The sequence below is a fragment of the Coregonus lavaretus genome (genome assembly GCF_964263955.1).
Source record: "Coregonus lavaretus genome assembly, contig: HAP1_SCAFFOLD_978, whole genome shotgun sequence".
Taxonomy (NCBI): Eukaryota; Metazoa; Chordata; class Actinopteri; order Salmoniformes; family Salmonidae; genus Coregonus; species Coregonus lavaretus.
In genome coordinates, this window is record NW_028161707.1 from 88,984 (window position 1) to 111,446 (window position 22,463).

General features: G+C 49.8%; 1 protein-coding gene across 1 annotated transcript in view; it reads left to right on the forward strand.

Annotated features, from left to right (window-relative positions):
• Positions 1–22,059, forward strand: part of LOC311120205 (GDNF family receptor alpha-4-like) — a gene marked incomplete at both ends in the record, with an annotated part of 74,683 nt that extends 52,624 nt beyond the window's left edge. The window contains 3 exons of the mRNA XM_084194821.1: positions 2,123–2,257; positions 14,496–14,683; positions 21,910–22,059. Of these exons, the coding sequence (XP_084050947.1) occupies positions 2,123–2,257; positions 14,496–14,683; positions 21,910–22,059 (473 nt within the window). The remainder of the gene's footprint in view (positions 1–2,122; positions 2,258–14,495; positions 14,684–21,909) is intronic.
• Positions 22,060–22,463: the final 404 nt, after the last annotated feature.

Below are 22,463 nucleotides of genomic sequence, written 5' to 3' on the forward strand. Positions count from 1 at the left end.
AAACTCCCTTGTCTACTGGGTGAAAAACACCAGTGTGCCATCACAGCAGCAAGATTTGTGACCTGTTGCCACAAGAAAAGGGCAACCAGTGAAGAACAAACACCATTGTAAACACAACCCATATTTATGTTTATTTATTTTCCCATTTGTACTTTAACTATTTGCACATTGTTACAACACTGTATATAGACATAATATGACATTTGAAATGTCTTTATTCTTTTGAAACTTCTGAGTGTAATGTTTACTGTTAATATTTATTGTTTATTTCACTTGTGTTTACTATCTACTTCACTTGCTTTGGCAACGTTAACATACGTTTCTCATGACAATAAAGCCCTTACATTGAAATTGAATTGAATTGAAATTGAATTGAATTGAAATTGAATTGAGAGAGAAAGACAGAGAGAGAGAGAGAAAGAAAGAGAGAGAGAGAGAAAGACAGAGAAAAAGAGAGAGAGAAAGACAGAAAGAGAGAGAGAAAGACAGAAAGAGAGAGAGAAAGACAGAAAGAGAGAGAAAAACAGAAAGAGAGAGAGAAAGACAGAAAGAGAGAGAGAAAGACAGAAAGAGAGAGAGAAAGACAGACAGAAAGAGAGAGAGAAAGACAGACAGAAAGAGAGAGAGAAAGACAGAGAGAGAGAGAGAGAGAGAGAGAAAGACAGAGAGAGAGAGAGAGAGAGAGAGAGAGAGAGAGAGAGGATACAATAATGAAAGAAAGTGGTGCCCTAGTGATTGTCCATTCCAGACATCTCACCTAGCAGTTGACTGTGAGATGCATGCTGTTGTTGGGACCAGAGTAGTTTTAGCACCTTAAAGTGCAGCAATTTGAAGAAGCTTCAGTTACTAGCTACAAGGCTATCGAACACAAAGGCTAGCGTCAATCATTCCCCCATTCAACAGCCAGAGAGAACACACCACAACTTTGATTACAACTTGAATGACAACAACAACCCAATGGGAATAGGGTGGTATTTGGGGTGCAACTCAGATCAACCAAGTGAACCTCCAATACAATAAGTGTGTTTCTACACATCTTACCCGTCCTTTCCAACGGTTTAGTCTGAAAACTCAACAGGTTGTCATCTTGTATCATTAAAGATTCCACATTCGTACTCTGTAACAATATGCTCTGGGAATTGTTATTTCGAAACAACATTTGTATTTATTAAGACTGTTAGTAGTATGTAAAATGTGAAATTAATATTTGTCTGGGGAGCACTACTCCACTCGCCAAGCTATTCTGAAAACGTGGAACTCAACAGGTTGCCGTCTTGTACCATTATGATTCCCCATTCGACTGTGTGAAATGAAGTATTTTCTACTTGAATTGAATAGTCAGCATAAATAGATGTCTCGTCTCATCTCCTCCCTCTCTCTACCTCCATCTCGTCTCGTCTCACATCTCCTCTCTCCTGCTCTTCTACCTCCCTCACCGCCTCTCCCTCTCTCTCTCTCTCTCTCTCTATCTCCCTCCCGTCTCTCCCTCCCTCCATCTCTCTCCCTCCCCTTCTCTCTATCTCCCTCCCAGTCTCTCCCTCCCTCTCTCTCTCTACCTCCCTCTCCCTCCCTCCCCGTCTCTACCTCCCCTTCTCTCTCTCCATCTACTTCCGTCCCTCTCTCTCCCTCCCCTTCTCTCTCTCCCTCCGTCTCTCCCTCCCTCTCTCTCCCTCCCCTTCTCTCTCTCCCTCCCCTTCTCTCCCTCCTGCTCTCTCTCCCCCTCCCCTTCTCTCCCTCCCCGTCTCTCCCTCTCTCTCTCTCTCTCTCCCTCCCCTTCTCTCTCTCCCTCCGTCTCTCCCTCCTGCTCTCTCTCCCCCTCCCCTTCTCTCCCTCCCCTTCTCTCTCTCCCTCCCCTTCTCTCCCTCCCTCTCTCTCTACCTCCCCTTCTCTCCCTCCCTCTCTCACACGCTCTACTGTTTTCTCCAACCAAGAGATGTCTGATAAAGTGGAACTTCACATGGTTGTCCTCTTGTACCATTAAAGATTTCTCTCTCTACGTCTCTCCCACCCCCCCCCCCCCCCTCTCTCCACCCCCTCTCTCTCTCTCTCTCTCTCTCTCTCCCTCTCCCTCCCTCCCCCCCTCTCTCTCTCCCCCTCTCTCCCCCTCTCTCCCCCTCCCTAGGCAGTACTATAACTCCTAACTACCTTGATAACTCAACGTCTAACGTGGGTCCGTGGTGCTCCTGCTCGGCCTCCGGGAACCACCGGGAACAGTGTGACGACTTCCTGGAATATTTCCATGATAACGTCTGCCTGAGTGAGTGACAGGGGCAGTCAACACACACTGAAGTTGTTGTAGCACTATTGTAGGAACACTGTAGTAACCGTAGTAACACTGCCACCAACACACTTCAGCTGTAGTAACACTGTCAAATTAACATAACACTCTGAGCAGAGGGGAAGAGGGGAGGAGCAGAGGGGAAGAGGGGAGGAGCAGAGGGGAAGAGGAGAAGAGCAGAGGGGAAGAGGGGAGGAGCAGAGGGGAAGAGGGGAGGAGCAGAGGGGAAGAGGGGAAGAGGGGAGGAGCAGAGGGGAAGAGGGGAGGAGCAGAAGGGAAGAGGGGAAGAGGGGAGGAGCAGAGGGGAAGAGGGGAGGAGCAGAGGAGAAGAGGGGAGGAGCAGAGGGGAAGAGGGGAGGGGCAGAGGGGAAGAGGGGAAGAGCAGAGGGGAAGAGGGGAGGAGCAGAGGGGAAGAGGGGAGGAGCAGAGGGGAAGAGGGGAAGAGGGGAGGAGCAGAGGGGAAGAGGGGAGGAGCAGAGGGGAAGAGGGGAAGAGCAGAGGGGAAGAGGGGAGGAGCAGAGGGGAAGAGGGGAGGAGCAGAGGGGAAGAGGGGAGGAGCAGAGGGGAAGAGGGGAGGAGCAGAGGGGAAGAGCAGAGGGGAAGAGGGGAGGAGCAGAGGGGAAGAGGGGAGGAGCGGAGGGGAAGAGGGGAAGAGGGGAGGAGCAGAGGGGAAGAGCAGAGGGGAAGAGGGGAGGAGCAGAGGGGAAGAGGGGAGGAGGGGAGGAGCAGAGGGGAAGAGGGGAGGAGCAGAGGGGAAGAGGGGAGGAGCAGAGGGGAAGAGGGGAGGAGCAGAGGGGAAGAGCAGAGGGGAAGAGGGGAGGAGCAGAGGAGAAGAGGAGTAACATGGTGAAAATAGTCAAGCTAGCTATTTGTTTATGCTGTTTGAATTCATCAATCTTAATATGTCCCGTGTAGCTCAGTTGGTAGAGCATGGTGTTTGCAACGCCAGGGTTATGGGTTCGATTCCCACGGGGGGCCAGTATGAAATAAAAAATGTATGCACTCACTATGGAGGACTAAAAGTGCCACAATTAAATAAATAAATACACCATTAAATAATTACTTAAATGTGTCATTAATTAATTAAAATTAGAATTAAATACATAAATGTGTAATTAAATGTATCATTAATTAATTCAAATACCGATTCATTTTATGTAAAATACATATATAATTATTTCACTATTTACATTTACATTTCATGATCCTGCATTGCAGTGATTCATGAATTACTTAAAACTGTCAAACTGACCCATCAAAGTCAGTGGGCGGGGCTAACGCGAATCTAGTCTGATCCATTGCTTTGGTCTGAAGTAGAGTAGGCCAACCTGGATAGAGACAATGGAGGATCTCCGTGAACTTTCCAGGGAGTTGGTTAGAGACATTTTAAACTTAGCAGAGGATGTAGAAGCAGGACCTGCTGACATTATCCGGAATTGATTTGTCTTGGCTTGATGCAGAGGGTAACCAATCAGGCGTTAGGTTCCGCCTACCAACTTTTGATGGGTCAGTTTGACAGTTTTAAGTAATTCAGGAAGCACTCCAACGCAGGACCATGAAATGTAAATGTAAATAGTGAAATTATTATATATGTATTTTACATAAAATGAATCAGTATTTGAATTAATTAATGACACATTTAATAACACATTTATGTATTTAATTCTAATTTTAATTAATTAATGACACATTTAAGTAATTATTTAATGGTGTATTTATTTATTTAATTGTGGCACTTTTAGTCCTCCATACTCACTAACTGTAAGTCGCTCTGGATAAAAGCATCTGCTAAATGACTAAAATGTCAACAACAACAAAAATTTGTACTATAACTATTTGCACATTGTTACAACACTATATATAGACATAATATGACATTATGACATGTCTCTATTATTTTGGAACTTCTGTGAGTGTAATGTTTACTGTTAATATTTATTGCTTATTTCACTTTGTTAATCTATTTCCCTTGCTTTGGCAATGTGAACATATGTTTCCCATGCCAATAAAGCCCCTTAAATTGAAATATGAAATGTAATTGAGAGAGAGGGTTATATAGCCAGTAGCTGAGAAAGAGAGCGAGAGAGCGAGAGAGAGAGAGAGAGAGAGAGAGAGAGAGAGAGAGAGAGAGAGAGAGAGAGAAAGAGAGAGAGCGTTAGAGAGAGAGAGAGAGAGAGAGAGAGAGAGAGAGAGAGAGAGAGAGAGAGAGAGAGAGAGAGAGAGAGAGAGAGAAAGAGAGAGAGAGAGAGAAAGAGAGAGAGCGTTAGAGAGAGAGTGAGAGAGAGAGAGAGAGAGAGAGAGCGAGAGCGTTAGAGAGAGAGAGAGAGAGCGTTATATAGCCAGTAGCTGAAAGAGAGAGAGGACTTCAGATGGCCTTTGATGGCTTTGTAATTCAGTTAATTGTGTTTCCTACTGCAGAGGTAATGAGCTGGACAGAGATAGAAGGATGCATCCCAATGTCCCCTTTATAGTGCGCTCCGGCTCATAGGGCTCTGGTCAGAAGTAGCGCACTATGTATGGAATAGGGTGCCATTTGGGACACAGGCAGAAAATAACACACTGGTTAAACGCAGCCGTCGGCAGTCAGGGAGAGAAAACGCTGAAAAACTAAAGCTGTTCACTCAGGTTTAAAAACATCTGTCACCCAGCTCCTGCATCCTCATCATGGTTCTAAACATATAATATAATATAATAATATGTTTTAATAACTAACTCACCTCACTCGGGTTCTCCTGGTTTTACGTCTAGATGTGTCAGTGAAAATGTCAAGACAGATAGAGTTGAATTATGGGGTTTCTGGGTTGACTCACACAGTCTATACAGTCCCTGACAGGGTTGCTAAAGCTACCAGGAATTTACCGAAGTTACCGGAATCTTCTGTAATTTTGGTAATTATGATTTTACCAAAATTCTGGTAGTTTACTGGTAAACTTTGAAAGGGTTTCTTTTCCCTTTGCAACCCCAGTCCTGATTGTCTGTCTTGGAGAACTTGAATGGGATGTGTTGTACAGCCGAAAGATTTCCTGGAGCCTATAGCTGAGGGGATGGATGAAGAGAGCCTGAAGCATTCTGTTAACCAGAACCATTCTACTACAGCCCTCAGAGCCCTGGAGCTGTGGGGATGGTAGCTGAGGGGATGGTAGCTGAGGGGATGGTAGCTGAGGGGATGGTAGCTGTGGGGATGGTAGCTGAGGGGATGGTAGCTGAGGGGATGGTAGCTCAGGGGATGGTAGCTGTGGGGATGGTAGCTGAGGGGATGGTAGCTGAGGGGATGGTAGCTGAGGGGATGGTAGCTCAGGGGATGGTAGCTGAGGGGATGGTAGCTGAGGGGATGGTAGCTCAGGGGATGGTAGCTGATGGGATGGTAGCTAAGGGGATGGTAGCTGAGGGGATGGTAGCTGAGGGGATGGTAGCTCAGGGGATGGTAGCTGTGGGGATGGTAGCTGAGGGGATGGTAGCTGAGGGGATGGTAGCTGTGGGGATGGTAGCTGAGGGGATGGTAGCTGAGGGGATGGTAGCTGAGGGGATGGTAGCTGATGGGATGGTAGCCGAGGGGATGGTAGCTGAGGGGATGGTAGCTGTGGGGATGGTAGCTGAGGGGATGGTAGCTGAGGGGATGGTAGCCGAGGGGATGGTAGCTGAGGGGATGGTAGCTGAGGGGATGGTAGCTGAGAGATGGTAGCCGAGGGGATGGAAGCTGAGGGGAAGGTAGCTCAGGGGATGGTAGCTGATGGGATGGTAGCCGAGGGGATGGTAGCTGAGGGGATGGTAGCTGTGGGGATGGTAGCTGAGGGGATGGTAGCTGAGGGGATGGTAGCCGAGGGGATGGTAGCTGAGGGGATGGTAGCTGAGGGGGTGGTAGCTGAGGGGATGGTAGCTGAGGGGATGGTAGCTGAGGGGATGGTAGCTGTGCGTCTATAGCTGTGGGGATGGTAGCTGTGGGGATCATAGCTGTAGGTCTATAGGTGAGGGGATGGTAGCTGAGGGGGTGGTAGCTGAGGGGATGGTAGCTGTGGGGATGGTAGCTGTGAGTCTATAGCTGAGGGGAAGGTAGATGAGGGGATGGTAGCTGTGGGTCTATAGCTGTGGGGATGGTAGCTCGTGGGATGGTAGCTGAGGGGATGGTAGCTGAGGGGATGGTAGCTGAGGGGATGGTAGCTGAGGGGATGGTAGCTGTGGGTCTATAGCTGAGGGGATGGTAGCTGAGGGGATGGTAGCTGAGGGGATGGTAGCTGTAGGTCTATAGCTGAGGGGATGGTAGCTGTGGGGATGGTAGCTGAGGGGATGGTAGCTGTGGGGATCGTAGCTGTGGGTTATAGGTGAGGGGATGGTAGCTGTGGGTCTATAGCTGTGCGGATGGTAGCTGAGGGGATGGTAGCTGTGGGTTTATAGCTGAGGGGATGGTAGCTGTGGGTCTATAGCTGAGGGGATGGTAGCTTTGGGTCTATGGCTGTGGGGATGGTAGCTGAGGGGATGGTAGCTGTGGGTCTATAGCTGTCGGTCTATAGCTGTGGGTCTATAGCTGTGGGTCTATAGCTGAGGGGATGGTAACTGTTGGGATGGTAGCTGTGGGTCTATAGCTGAGGGGATGGTAGCTGAGGGGATGGTAGCTGAGGGGATGGTAGCTGAGGGGATGGTAGCTGAGGGGATGGTAGCTGTGGGTCTATAGCTGAGGGGATGGTAGCTGAGGGGATGGTAGCTGTAGGTCTATAGCTGAGGGGATGGTAGCTGTGGGGATGGTAGCTGAGGGGATGGTAGCTGAGGGGATGGTAGCTGAGGGGATGGTAGCTGAGGGGATGGTAGCTGAGGGGATGGTAGCTGAGGGGATGGTAGCTGTGGGTCTATAGCTGAGGGGATGGTAGCTGTGGGGATGGTAGCTGAGGGGATGGTAGCTGTGGGGATGGTAGCTGAGGGGATGGTAGCTGTAGGTCTATAGCTGAGGGGATGGTAGCTGAGGGGATGGTAGCTGTAGGTCTATAGCTGTGGGGATGGTAGCTGCGGGGATGGTAGCTGTAGGTCTATAGCTGAGGGGATGGTAGCTGAGGGGATGGTAGCTGTAGGTCTATAGCTGTGGGGATGGTAGCTGAGGGGATGGTAGCTTTGGGTCTATAGCTGAGGGGATGGTAGCTGTGGGTCTATAGCTGTGGGTCTATAGCTGTGGGTCTATAGCTGTGGGTCTATAGCTGAGGGGATGGTAACTGCTGGGATGGTAGCTGTGGGTCTATAGCTGTGGGGATGGTAGCTGAGGGGATGGTAGCTGAGGGGATGGTAGCTGAGGGGATGGTAGCTGTGGGTCTATAGCTGAGGGGATGGTAGCTGAGGGGATGGTAGCTGAGGGGATGGTAGCTGAGGGGATTGTAGCTGAGGGGATGGTAGCTGAGGGGATGGTAGCTGAGGGGATGGTAGCTGTGGGTCTATAGCTGAGGGGATGGTAGCTGAGGGGATGGTAGCTGAGGGTCTATAGCTGAGGGGATGGTAGCTGAGGGGATGTTAGCTGAGGGGATGGTAGCTGAGGGTCTATAGCTGAGGGGATGGTAGCTGAGGGGATGTTAGCTGAGGGGATGGTAGCTGTGGGTCTATAGCTGAGGGGATGGTAGCTGAGGGGATGGTAGCTGAGGGGATGGTAGCTGTGGGTCTATAGCTGAGGGGATGGTAGCTGCGGGGATGGTAGCTTTGGGTCTATAGCTGAGGGGATGGTAGCTGTGGGTCTATAGCTGTGGGTCTATAGCTGTGGGTCTATAGCTGAGGGGATGGTAACTTTTGGGATGGTAGCTGTGGGTCTATAGCTGTGGGGATGGTAGCTGAGGGGATGGTAGCTGAGGGGATGGTAGCTGAGGGGATGGTAGCTGAGGGGATGGTAGCTGAGGGGATGGTAGCTGTGGGTTTATAGCTGAGGGCATGGTAGCTGAGGGCATGGTAGCTGAGGGGATGGTAGCTGAGGGGATGGTAGCTGAGGGGATGGTAGCTGAGGGGATGGTAGCTGTGGGTCTATAGCTGAGGGCATGGTAGCTGAGGGGATGGTAGCTGAGGGGATGGTAGCTGAGGGGATGGTAGCTGTGGGTCTATAGCTGAGGGCATGGTAGCTGAGGGGATGGTAGCTGAGGGGATGGTAGCTGAGGGGATGGTAGCTGTGGGTCTATAGCTGAGGGGATGGTAGCTGTGGGGATGGTAGCTGAGGGGATGGTAGCTGTAGGTCTATAGCTGAGGGGATGGTAGCTGATGGGATGGTAGCTGTAGGTCTATACCTGTGGGGATGGTAGCTGCGGGGATGGTAGCTTTGGGTCTATAGCTGAGGGGATGGTAGCTGTGGGTCTATAGCTGTGGGTCTATAGCTGTGGGTCTATAGCTGTGGGTCTATAGCTGAGGGGATGATAACTGCTGGGATGGTAGCTGTGGGTCTATAGCTGTGGGGATGGTAGCTGAGGGGATGGTAGCTGAGGGGATGGTAGCTGAGGGAATGGTAGCTGTGGGTCTATAGCTGAGGGGATGGTAGCTGAGGGGATGGTAGCTGAGGGGATGGTAGCTGAGGGGATTGTAGCTGAGGGGATGGTAGCTGAGGGGATGGTAGCTGAGGGGATGGTAGCTGTGGGTCTATAGCTGAGGGGATGGTAGCTGAGGGGATGGTAGCTGAGGGTCTATAGCTGAGGGGATGGTAGCTGAGGGGATGTTAGCTGAGGGGATGGTAGCTGTGGGTCTATAGCTGAGGGGATGGTAGCTGAGGGGATGGTAGCTGAGGGGATGGTAGCTGAGGGGATGGTAGCTGTGGGTCTATAGCTGAGGGGATGGTAGCTGCGGGGATGGTAGCTTTGGGTCTATAGCTGAGGGGATGGTAGCTGTGGGTCTATAGCTGTGGGTCTATAGCTGTGGGTCTATAGCTGAGGGGATGGTAACTTTTGGGATGGTAGCTGTGGGTCTATAGCTGTGGGGATGGTAGCTGAGGGGATGGTAGCTGAGGGGATGGTAGCTGAGGGGATGGTAGCTGAGGGGATGGTAGCTGAGGGGATGGTAGCTGAGGGGATGGTAGCTGTGGGTTTATAGCTGAGGGCATGGTAGCTGAGGGGATGGTAGCTGAGGGGATGGTAGCTGAGGGGATGGTAGCTGAGGGGATGGTAGCTGTGGGTCTATAGCTGAGGGCATGGTAGCTGAGGGGATGGTAGCTGAGGGGATGGTAGCTGAGGGGATGGTAGCTGAGGGGATGGTAGCTGTGGGTCTATAGCTGAGGGCATGGTAGCTGAGGGGATGGTAGCTGAGGGGATGGTAGCTGAGGGGATGGTAGCTGAGGGGATGGTAGCTGAGGGCATGGTAGCTGTGGGTCTATAGCTGAGGGGATGGTAGCTGAGGGGATGGTAGCTGTGGGTCTATAGCTGAGGGGATGGTAGCTGAGGGGATGTTAGCTGAGGGGATGGTAGCTGAGGGGATGGTAGCTGAGGGGATGGTAGCAGAGAGGATGGTAGCTGAGGGGATGGTAGCTGTGGGTCTATAGCTGTGGGGATGGTAGCTGCGGGGATGGTAGCTGAGGGGATGGTAGCTGTGGGTCTATAGCTGAGGGGATGGTAGCTGTGGGTCTATAGCTGAGGGGATGTAGCTTAGGGGATGGTAGCTGAGGGGATGGTAGCTGAGGGGATGGTAGCTGAGGGGATGGTAGCTGTGGGTCTATAGCTGAGGGGATGGTAGCTGAGGGGATGGTAGCTGTAGGTCTATAGCTGAGGGGATGGTAGCTGAGGGGATGGTAGCTGTAGGTCTATAGCTGTGGGGATGGTAGCTGCGGGGATGGTAGCTTTGGGTCTATAGCTGAGGGGATGGTAGCTGTGGGTCTATAGCTGTGGGTCTATAGCTGTGGGTCTATAGCTGTGGGTCTATAGCTGAGGGGATGGTAACTGCTGGGATGGTAGCTGTGGGTCTATAGCTGTGGGGATGGTAGCTGAGGGGATGGTAGCTGAGGGGATGGTAGCTGAGGGGATGGTAGCTGAGGGGATGGTAGCTGTGGGTCTATAGCTGAGGGGATGGTAGCTGAGGGGATGGTAGCTGAGGGGATGGTAGCTGAGGGGATTGTAGCTGAGGGGATGGTAGCTGAGGGGATGGTAGCTGAGGGGATGGTAGCTGAGGGGATGGTAGCTGAGGGGATGGTAGCTGAGGGGATGGTAGCTGAGGGGATGGTAGCTGAGGGGATTGTAGCTGAGGGGATGGTAGCTGAGGGGATGGTAGCTGAGGGGATGGTAGCTGTGGGTCTATAGCTGAGGGGATGGTAGCTGAGGGGATGGTAGCTGAGGGTCTATAGCTGAGGGGATGGTAGCTGAGGGGATGTTAGCTGAGGGGATGGTAGCTGAGGGTCTATAGCTGAGGGGATGGTAGCTGAGGGGATGTTAGCTGAGGGGATGGTAGCTGTGGGTCTATAGCTGAGGGGATGGTAGCTGAGGGGATGGTAGCTGAGGGGATGGTAGCTGAGGGGATGGTAGCTGCGGGGATGGTAGCTGCGGGGATGGTAGCTTTGGGTCTATAGCTGAGGGTATGGTAGCTGTGGGTCTATAGCTGTGGGTCTATAGCTGTGGGTCTATAGCTGAGGGGATGGTAACTTTTGGGATGGTAGCTGTGGGTCTATAGCTGTGGGGATGGTAGCTGAGGGGATGGTAGCTGAGGGGATGGTAGCTGAGGGGATGGTAGCTGAGGGGATGGTAGCTCAGGGGATGGTAGCTGTGGGTTTATAGCTGAGGGCATGGTAGCTGAGGGGATGGTAGCTGAGGGGATGGTAGCTGAGGGGATGGTAGCTGAGGGGATGGTAGCTGAGGGGATGGTAGCTGTGGGTCTATAGCTGAGGGCATGGTAGCTGAGGGGATGGTAGCTGAGGGGATGGTAGCTGAGGGGATGGTAGCTGAGGGGATGGTAGCTGTGGGTCTATAGCTGAGGGCATGGTAGCTGAGGGGATGGTAGCTGAGGGGATGGTAGCTGAGGGGATGGTAGCTGAGGGGATGGTAGCTGAGGGGATGGTAGCTGAGGGCATGGTAGCTGTGGGTCTATAGCTGAGGGGATGGTAGCTGAGGGGATGGTAGCTGTGGGTCTATAGCTGAGGGGATGGTAGCTGAGGGGATGTTAGCTGAGGGGATGGTAGCTGTGGGTCTATAGCTGAGGGGATGGTAGCAGAGGGGATGGTAGCTGAGGGGATGGTAGCTGTGGGGATGGTAGCTGTGGGTCTATAGCTGTGGGGATGGTAGCTGCGGGGATGGTAGCTGAGGGGATGGTAGCTGAGGGGATGGTAGCTCAGGGGATGGTAGCTGTGGGGATGGTAGCTGAGGGGATGGTAGCTGTGGGGATGGTAGCTGTGGGGATGGTAGCTGAGGGGATGGTAGCTGTGGGTCTATAGCTGAGGGGATGGTAGCTGAGGGGATGGTAGCTGAGGGGATGGTAGCTGAGGGGATGGTAGCTGTGGGTCTATAGCTGTGTGGATGGTAGCTGCGGGGATGGTAGCTGAGGGGATGGTAGCTGTGGGTCTATAGCTGAGGGGATGGTAGCTGTGGGTCTATAGCTGAGGGGATGGTAGCTTAGGGGATGGTAGCTGAGGGGATGGTAGCTGAGGGGATGGTAGCTGTGGGTCTATAGCTGAGGGGATGGTAGCTGAGGGGATGGTAGCTGTGGGTATATAGCTGAGGGGATGGTAGCTGAAGGGATGGTAGCTGAGGGGATGGTAGCTGAGGGGATGGTAGCTGAGGGGATGGTAGCTGAGGGGATGGTAGCTGTGGGTCTATAGCTGAGGGGATGGTAGCTGTGGGGATGGTAGCTGTGGGGATGGTAGCTGTGGGGATGGTAGCTGAGGGGATGTAGCTGAGGGGATGGTAGCTGAGGGGATGGTAGCTGAGGGGATGGTAGCTGAGGGGATGGTAGCTGTGGGTCTATAGCTGTGGGGATGGTAGCTGCGGGGATGGTAGCTGAGGGGATGGTAGCTGTGGGTTTATAGCTGAGGGGATGGTAGCTGTGGGTCTATAGCTGAGGGGATGGTAGCTTAGGGGATGGTAGATGAGGGGATGGTAGCTGAGGGGATGGTAGCTGTGGGTCTATAGCTGAGGGGATGGTAGCTGTGGGTCTATAGCTGAGGGGATGGTAGCTGAAGGGATGGTAGCTGAGGGGATGGTAGCTGAGGGGATGGTAGCTCAGGGGATGGTAGCTGTTGGGATGGTAGCTGTTGGGATGGTAGCTGAGGGGATGGTAGCTGTGGGGATGGTAGCTGTGGGGATTGTAGCTGAGGGGATGGTAGCTGTGGGTCTATAGCTGAGGGGATGGTAGCTGTGGGTCTATAGCTGTGGGGATGGTAGCTGAGGGGATGGTAGCTGTGGTGTTAGAGTAAAAAAACATTTAAAAAATACACATTTAAATTGTGGACCACTCAAATTGAGTTGCAACACTAAAAACAATCATAGTCAAACATGTTACAGGCGTCATCTATATTACAGGTATGCATAAACAAAAACATACAAATGAAATCAAGTATAAAGGATAAAAGGACAATTAGGAAGGCTTTGGCGTTATTATTATTATTACGTGATAAAATTTGACAGTTGTTTATTTTCATCCAGTTTGGGATCTAAGGGCTTAGACCTACAGGGGAATTTGAGGAACTGAGGCCCGAAAAGTCTCTTAGATACAGTTGAGGCCAAATATACAGACACCTTTGCACTTTTCTTAAATTATTCCATATTTCTTCCAAAAAAAAGTTCCAATTGAAAAAAACGTTTGGTCTCCACACCCTGTTGTGGATTTTGAACATTGCAGAACCAATTTTATTTTTGTAAACATAAGTTTACAATTTCTATTTAGAAAATAAAGACAAATGACATGTAAAAAATGATAGCTGGTAATTGGTTGCACAGCCTTTGGTAACTGCAGACAAACGCTTCTTGTAGCCGTCAATGTGATTCAGATCTGAACTCCTCGTTGGCTACTCCAGAACAGTCCAGCATCTCTTCTTGAACCATTCCTGGCTGCTTTTTCTGTGTGTTTGGGGTTGTTTTCCTGCAGGAAGATCCAATCAAAGATGGGGGAGGTTTGATAATGCTGTGGGGTTGTTTTGCTTCGTCTGGTACTCAGTGGTGAAAAAAGCACCCAACTGTCATACTTGAGTAAAAGTAAAGATACCTTATAGAAAATGACTCAAGTAAAAGTCACCCAGTAAAATATTACTTGAGTAAAAGTCTAAAAGTATTTGGTTTAAAATATACTTAAGTATCAAAAGTAAAGTGTAAATAATTTCAAATTCCTTATATTAAGCAAACCAGACGGCACAATTTTCTTGTTTTAAAAATGTACGGAAAGCCAGGGGCACACTCCAACTTTCAGACATAATTTACAAACGAAGCATGTGTGTTTAGTGAGTCCCCCAGATCAGAGGCAGTAGGGATGACCAGGGATGTTCTGTTGACAAGTGTGTGAATTGGACCATTTTCCTGTCCTGCTAAGCATTCAAAATGTAACGAGTACTTTTGGGTGTCAGGGAAAATGGATGGAGTAAAACTTACATTATTTCCTTTAGGAATGTAGTGAAGTAAAAGTAGAGGTTGTCAGAAATATAAAGTAAAGTACAGATACCAAAAAAATCGACTTAAGTAGTACTTTAAAGTATTTTATACTTAAGTACTTTACACCACTGCTGGTACTGGGGGCCTTGAATGTGAAATCAGCAGATTATCAGGTGTTATGGAGTCCAATGTTCAACCCAGTGTCCAAAAACTGGGTCTCCATTGAAGGTTGTGGGTCTTCCAGCAGGACAACGACCCCAAACACCCATTAAAAAGCACCCAGGAATGGTTTAAGCAAAGATGCCGGACTGTTCTGGAGTGGCCAGCGAAAGAGTCCAGATCTGAATCCCATCCATAACCTATGGCGAGAGCTGAAAACAGCAGTTGGTGGAGGGCACTCCTCAAACATTGAAGAATTAGAGCAGTTTGCTGCTGAAAAGTGGGTCAAATTGCCAGCAGAAAGGTTCAGCTCATTGACGGCTACAAGAAGCGTTTGTCTTCAGTTATCTTGGCCAAAGGAGTACGCATCTAGTATAGCTCCGGGGGTGTCTATAATTTTGTCCATGTCATTAATCTTTTTTTTTTCGAAATTAAAACTGTAAACTTAAGTTTACAAAAATAAAATTGGTTCTGCAATGTAAAGAATCCAATAACAAGTTGTGGAGACCAAAAGTCACACAGCACTTTACTGTCCTCTTTACTACTCTGAACAGAGAAAGCCATGCTGGCGTTTGGGAACGGGACAGACAAGCAGTCCTCCACTGGAGCATCCAACCAACCAGGCATGCCCAGCCCTGCTCTCGCTACCCTCAACAACCACATCCAGCGCCTGGCAACCACGGTCCCTGGCATCACCATGGAAACAAAACAGAATGTCCTGAGAGCACAGATACCCACTCAGGTGAGGTGGAGCGGTGAAAGAGATGCAGCGAGGGAGGAGAGGAGAGATGGAGAGTGAGGTGGAGGAGAGGAGAGGAGAGAAACGGAGCGAGGCAGAATATCTACCCTGCATCCCACACTACCCCTACAGGGCTCTGGTCAATAGAAGTCCACTGTATAGGGAATAGGGTGCCATTCTCTGGTCTAAAGTAGTGCACTATATAGGGAATAGGGTGCCATTCTCTGGTCTAAAGTAGTGCACTATATAGGGAATAGGAAGACATTCTCTGGTCTAAAGTAGTGCACTATATAGGGAATAGGGTGCCATTCTCTGGTCTAAAGTAGTGCACTATATAGGGAATAGGGTGCCATTCTCTGGTCTAAAGTAGTGCACTATATAGGGAATAGGGTGCCATTCTCTGGTCTAAAGTAGTGCACTATATAGGGAATAGGGTGCCATTCTCTGGTCTAAAGTAGTGCACTATATAGGGAATAGGGTGCCATTCTCTGGTCTAAAGTAGTGCACTATATAGGGAATAGGGTGCCATTCTCTGGTCTAAAGTAGTGCACTATATAGGGAATAGGGTGCCATTCTCTGGTCTAAAGTAGTGCACTATATAGGGAATAGGGTGCCATTCTCTGGTCTAAAGTAGTGCACTATATAGGGAATAGGGTGCCATTCTCTGGTCTAAAGTAGTGCACTATATAGGGAATAGGGTGCCATTCTCTGGTCTAAAGTAGTGCACTATATAGGGAATAGGGTGCCATTCTCTGGTCTAAAGTAGTGCACTATATAGGGAATAGGGTGCCATTCTCTGGTCTAAAGTAGTGCACTATATAGGGAATAGGGTGCCATTCTCTGGTCTAAAGTAGTGCACTATATAGGGAATGGGGTGCCATTCTCTGGTCTAAAGTAGTGCACTATATAGGGAATAGGGTGCCATTCTCTGGTCTAAAGTAGTGCACTATATAGGGAATAGGGTGCCATTCTCTGGTCTAAAGTAGTGCACTATATAGGGAATAGGGTGCCATTCTCTGGTCTAAAGTAGTGCACTATATAGGGAATAGGGTGCCATTCTCTGGTCTAAAGTAGTGCACTATATAGGGAATAGGGTGCCATTTGGGACGCAGCTCTAAAACCTCTAACAGCCACGATAATAGAGTACCACAGTACGAGTCATAATACCCATAAAACCTAGCGGTCAAACAGGGATAAAGTTCCAATCGTTTTTTCCACCATTCATTTTTCCAATTGGGGATTTTAGAAACACTTAAAATAAGGGCTGTGTTTCGTGTAGGCTTACCCTGGCGTGACGTTTTGATAACCGTGGAAATCTCTCTCGGACAAGGTGACTTTTATCAATATAGGAAGCTCGATTTATTCTCAGATTCAAACATGCTAATTAGCATAAAAGTAGACCACGCAAAACTACAAATCCCAGCAAGCTCCTGGATGTCATCTCTATCTGACACCTTTGCTAACAGGTATTGTGTCAATTTAAAATTGGTGACGGTCAGTCAGTGTCCCAGCTGGGTGAATCAACAGACTCCTAAGGTGATGGTCAGTCAGTGTCCCAGCTGGGTGTATCAACAGACTCCTAAGGTGATGGTCAGTCAGTGTCCCAGCTGGGTGTATCAACAGACTCCTAAGGTGATGGTCAGTCAGTGTCCCAGCTGGGTGTATCAACAGACTCCTAAGGTGACGGTCAGTCAGTGTCCCAGCTGGGTGTATCAACAGACTCCTAAGGTGACGGTCAGTCAGTGTCCCAGCTGGGTGTATCAACAGACTCCTAAGGTGATGGTCAGTCAGTGTCCCAGCTGGGTGTATCAACAGACTCCTAAGGTGATGGTCAGTCAGTGTCCCAGCTGGGTGTATCAACAGACTCCTAAGGTGACGGTCAGTCAGTGTCCCAGCTGGGTGTATCAACAGACTCCTAAGGTGATGGTCAGTCAGTGTCCCAGCTGGGTGTATCAATAGACTCCTAAGGTGATGGTCAGTCAGTGTCCCAGCTGGGTGTATCAACAGACTCCTAAGGTGACGGTCAGTCAGTGTCCCAGCTGGGTGTATCAACAGACTCCTAAGGTGATGGTCAGTCAGTGTCCCAGCTGGGTGTATCAACAGACTCCTAAGGTGATGGTCAGTCAGTGTCCCAGCTGGGTGTATCAACATACTCCTAAGGTGATGGTCAGTCAGTGTCCCAGCTGGGTGTATCAACAGACTCCTAAGGTGATGGTCAGTCAGTGTCCCAGCTGGGTGTATCAACATACTCCTAAGGTGATGGTCAGTCAGTGTCCCAGCTGGGTGTATCAACAGACTCCTAAGGTGATGGTCAGTCAGTGTCCCAGCTGGGTGTATCAACAGACTCCTAAGGTGACTGTCAGTCAGTGTCCCAGCTGGGTGTATCAACAGACTCCTAAGGTGACGGTCAGTCAGTGTCCCAGCTGGGTGTATCAACAGACTCCTAAGGTGATGGTCAGTCAGTGTCCCAGCTGGGTGTATCAACAGACTCCTAAGGTGATGGTCAGTCAGTGTCCCAGCTGGGTGTATCAACAGACTCCTAAGGTGATGGTCAGTCAGTGTCCCAGCTGGGTGTATCAACAGACTCCTAAGGTGATGGTCAGTCAGTGTCCCAGCTGGGTGTATCAACAGACTCCTAAGGTGATGGTCAGTCAGTGTCCCAGCTGGGTGTATCAACAGACTCCTAAGGTGATGGTCAGTCAGTGTCCCAGCTGGGTGTATCAACAGACTCCTAAGGTGACTGTCAGTCAGTGTCCCAGCTGGGTGTATCAACAGACTCCTAAGGTGACTGTCAGTCAGTGTCCCAGCTGGGTGTATCAACAGACTCCTAAGGTGATGGTCAGTCAGTGTCCCAGCTGGGTGTATCAACAGACTCCTAAGGTGATGGTCAGTCAGTGTCCCAGCTGGGTGTATCAACAGACTCCTAAGGTGATGGTCAGTCAGTGTCCCAGCTGGGTGTATCAACAGACTCCTAAGGTGACTGTCAGTCAGTGTCCCAGCTGGGTGTATCAACAGACTCCTAAGGTGACTGTCAGTCAGTGTCCCAGCTGGGTGTATCAACAGACTCCTAAGGTGATGGTCAGTCAGTGTCCCAGCTGGGTGTATCAACAGACTCCTAAGGTGACTGTCAGTCAGTGTCCCAGCTGGGTGTATCAACAGACTCCTAAGGTGATGGTCAGTCAGTGTCCCAGCTGGGTGTATCAACAGACTCCTAAGGTGATGGTCAGTCAGTGTCCCAGCTGGGTGTATCAACAGACTCCTAAGGTGACGGTCAGTCAGTGTCCCAGCTGGGTGTATCAACAGACTCCTAAGGTGATGGTCAGTCAGTGTCCCAGCTGGGTGTATCAACAGACTCCTAAGGTGACGGTCAGTCAGTGTCCCAGCTGGGTGTATCAACAGACTCCTAAGGTGACGGTCAGTCAGTGTCCCAGCTGGGTGTATCAATAGACTCCTAAGGTGATGGTCAGTCAGTGTCCCAGCTGGGTGTATCAACAGACTCCTAAGGTGATGGTCAGTCAGTGTCCCAGCTGGGTGTATCAACAGACTCCTAAGGTGATGGTTAGTCAGTGTCCCAGCTGGGTGTATCAACAGACTCCTAAGGTGATGGTCAGTCAGTGTCCCAGCTGGCAAGCCGTAAGGCTGCTGGTTGGTTTGGTGCCTTTGGTATTTTTCCTTTTTGTACATATTTATGTTTCGTCACTATCTGAACAAATAATAATCTACTTTGACTGGCCGACCAAGAGGTCAAGACAAGACAGAGCTGGCCCTAAACTCGGTAAGTTGCTGTCTCCTGGCCACATGTGCATCCAACACGGTCCTCAAAACGCTGATTTCTCACATAAATGCACACATTCATTCAGCCTAGGACCCCCGAGACAAAGCAAATGCAACAATGTCCGTAGGCATCAGCTGTCCTACGTTTATCAGCTGTGCTGCGAAACTAGTTCGTCAGACTACTAAAAAGCCTATGCTCTCGGTCTAGGGTCCTAGGCCTGAAGACGTGTCCTTAAGAGTAAGCAGAAAGGAGTACCTTCTCCAGCTTCTGACCTCTGACCGGCAGTGTTGACCATCTGGGCCGGACAGCTCCAGCGCTGTTTGGTCCTTCAGTTGTTTGTAGTTGAGGTTTTGCCAGGTCCCACTCGCAAAAGAGGTTTGTCACCTCAAGGGTTTTCCCCTGGTTTAATAAAGTTTAAATAAATACAGAGTATATACACTGCTCAAAAAAATAAAGGGAACACTTAAATAACACAATGTAACTCCAAGTCAATCACACTTCTGTGAAATCAAACTGTCCACTTAGGAAGCAACACTGATTGACAATAAATGTCACATGCTGTTGTGCAAATGGAATAGACAACAGGTGGAAATTATAGGCAATTAGCAAGACACCCCCAATAAAGGACAGGTTTTGCAGGTGGTGACCACAGACCACTTCTCAGTTCCTATGCTTCCTGGCTGATGTTTTGGTCACTTTTGAATGCTGGCGGTGCTTTCACTCTAGTGGTAGCATGAGACGGAGTCTACAACCCACACAAGTGGCTCAGGTAGTGCAGCTCATACAGGATGGCACATCAATGCGAGCTGTGGCAAGAAGGTTTGCTGTGTCTGTCAGCATAGTGTCCAGAGCATGGAGGCGCTCCCAGGAGACAGGCCAGTACATCAGGAGACGTGGAGGAGGCCGTAGGAGGGCAACAACCCAGCAGCAGGACTGCTACCTCCGCCTTTGTGCAAGGAGGAGCAGGAGGAGCACTGCCAGAGCCCTGCAAAATGACCTCCAGCAGGCCACAAATGTGCATGTGTCTGCTCAAACGGTCAGAAACAGACTCCATGAGGGTGGTATGAGGGCCCGACGTCCAAAGGTGGGGGTTGTGCTTACAGCCCAACACCGTGCAGGACGTTTGGCATTTGCCAGAGAACACCAAGATTGGCAAATTCGCCACTGGTGCCCTGTGCTCTTCACAGATGAAAGCAGGTTCACACTGAGCACATGTGACAGACGTGACAGAGTCTGGAGACGCCGTGGAGAACGTTCTGCTGCCTGCAACATCCTCCAGCATGACCGGTTTGGCGGTGGGTCAGTCATGGTGTGGGGTGGCATTTCTTTGGGGGGCCGCACAGACCTCCATGTGCTCGCCAGAGGTAGCCTGATTGCCATTAGGTACCGAGATGAGATCCTCAGACCCCTTGTGAGAACATATGCTGGTGCGGTTGGCCCTGGGTTCCTCCTAATGCAAGACAATGCTAGACCTCATGTGGCTGGAGTGTGTCAGCAGTTCCTGCAAGAGGAAGGCATTGATGCTATGGACTGGCCCGCCCGTTCCCCAGACCTGAATCCAATTGAGCACATCTGGGACATCATGTCTCGCTCCATCCACCAACGCCACGTTGCACCACAGACTGTCCAGGAGCATGCCCAGGCGTTGTAGGGAGGTCATACAGGCACGTGGAGGCCACACACACTACTGAGCCTAATTTTGACTTGTTTTAAGGACATTACATCAAAGATGGATCAGCCTGTAGTGTGGTTTTCCACTTTAATTTTGAGGGTGACTCCAAATCCAGACCTCCATGGGTTGATAAATTTGATTTCCATTGATAATTTTTGTGTGATTTTGTTGTCAGCACATTCAACTATGTAAAGAAAATGTATTTAATAAGATTATTTCATTCATTCAGATCTAGGATGTGTTATTTTAGTGTTCCCTTAATTTTTTTGAGCAGTGTATAATAAAGTCCATCCAGTCTCCATGAGCACCCTGAATGCCTCTCTCTCTCCTACCAGCACACAGCACCTGGAAGTCCTAAACTGAAGGGCTAGTCTCTCTCTTTACCTGGAAGTCCCAAACTGAAGTCCTAAACTGAAGGGCTAGTCTCTCTCTTCACCTGGAAGTCCTAAACTGAAGGGCTAGTCTCTCTCTTCACCTGGAAGTCCCAATTGAAGGGCTAGTCTCTCTCTTCACCTGGAAGTCCTAAACTGAAGGGCTAGTCTCTCTCTTCACCTGGAAGTCCTAAACTGAAGGTCTAGTCTCTCTCTTCACCTGGACGTCCTAATCTGAAGGGCTAGTCTCTCTCTTCACCTGGAAGTCCTAATCTGAAGGGCAAGTCTCTCTCTTCACCTGGAAGTCCTAAACTGAAGGTCTAGTCTCTCTCTTCACCTGGAAGTCCCAAACTGAAGAGCTAGTCTCTCTCTTCACCTGGAAGTCCCAAACTGAAGAGCTAGTCTCTCTCTTCACCTGGAAGTCCCAAATTGAAGAGCTAGTCTCTCTCTTCACCTGGAAGTCCTAAACTGAAGGGCTAGTCTCTCTATTCACCTGGAAGTCCTAAACTGAAGGTCTAGTCTCTCTCTTCACCTGGACGTCCTAATCTGAAGGGCTAGTCTCTCTCTTCACCTGGAAATCTGAAGGGCTAGTCTCTCTCTTCACCTGGAAGTCCTAAACTGAAGGTCTAGTCTCTCTCTTCACCTGGAAGTCCCAAACTGAATGTCTAGTCTCTCTCTTCACCTGGAAGTCCTAAACTGAAGGGCTAGTCTCTCTCTTCACCTGGAAGTCCTAAACTGAAGGTCTAGTCTCTCTCTTCACCTGGAAGTCCTAAACTGAAGGGCTAGTCTCTCTCTTCACCTGGAAGTCCTAAACTGAAGGTCTAGTCTCTCTCTTCACCTGGAAGTCCTAAACTGAAGGTCTAGTCTCTCTCTTCACCTGGAAGTCCCAAACTGAAGGTCTAGTCTCTCTCTTCACATGGAAGTCCTAAACTGAAGGTCTAGTCTCTCTCTTCACCTGGAAGTCCTAAACTGAAGGGCTAGTCTCTCTCTTCACCTGGAAGTCCTAAACTGAAGGTCTAGTCTCTCTCTTCACATGGAAGTCCTAAACTGAAGGGCTAGTCTCTCTCTTCACCTGGAAGTCCCAAACTGAAGGTCTAGTCTCTCTCTTCACCTGGAAGTCCTAAACTGAAGCCATGCCCTTTCTTTTATCAACTCCAAACAGGAAGTTGCCTCAGAGATGCCTTGAGGATATAGCTACTGGAATAGAACACAGGAAGCAGACAGTCAAACTTAAAACTCAATAGGTCTATCCTCATTCTGCCATTACAAGCAGGAAACAGCCGGTGATGTCCGGACAACTTGCAGAGTAGTGTTGTCTTTTTGTTCAAACAATTCCCTTTCCTTCTCCCCAGATGAATTAAATAAATGTTCAACTGCTATTTACTAACGGTGGTTGTGTCTCCCCATTCAGGTGAATGAGAACGATAGACTGTGGGGTGATGATGAAGACTGGACCCTGCCGTCCCCAGGGCTGGTGGACCATGGAGCCCCTCCCCTCCACCTGTCTGCCCTGGGCTGGACCCTTCCACTGGGCCTCTCCCTGCTGCTCAGCTACCAGTAGACCCTGGTTTGGGCCTGGTCCTGGGGCCCCATAGACCCCACTACAGTCCGACTGACCTGGGGGTGGAGGGAGAGAGAGATGTACATGTGTAAAGGAAGAGGAATGGATTTTCTCTCCTCCTTGCTCCCCCCTTCACAAACTACTCTTCTCTCCTCCTTACTCCCCCCTTCACAAACCACACTTCTCTCCTCCTTGCTCCCCCCTTCACAAACCACTCTTCTCCCCTCCTTACTCCCCCCTTCACAAACCACTCTTCTCCCCTCCTTACTCCCCCCTTCACAAACTTATTTTGGTGATCTCACAGTGGAACCACCTCATCTATTTTGGTGATCTCGTGGTGCCCCTGGAAAGGAAGAGAGGGTACTAATGTGCCGGAAGGAATTCCGGAATCCCCATTCCCTTTA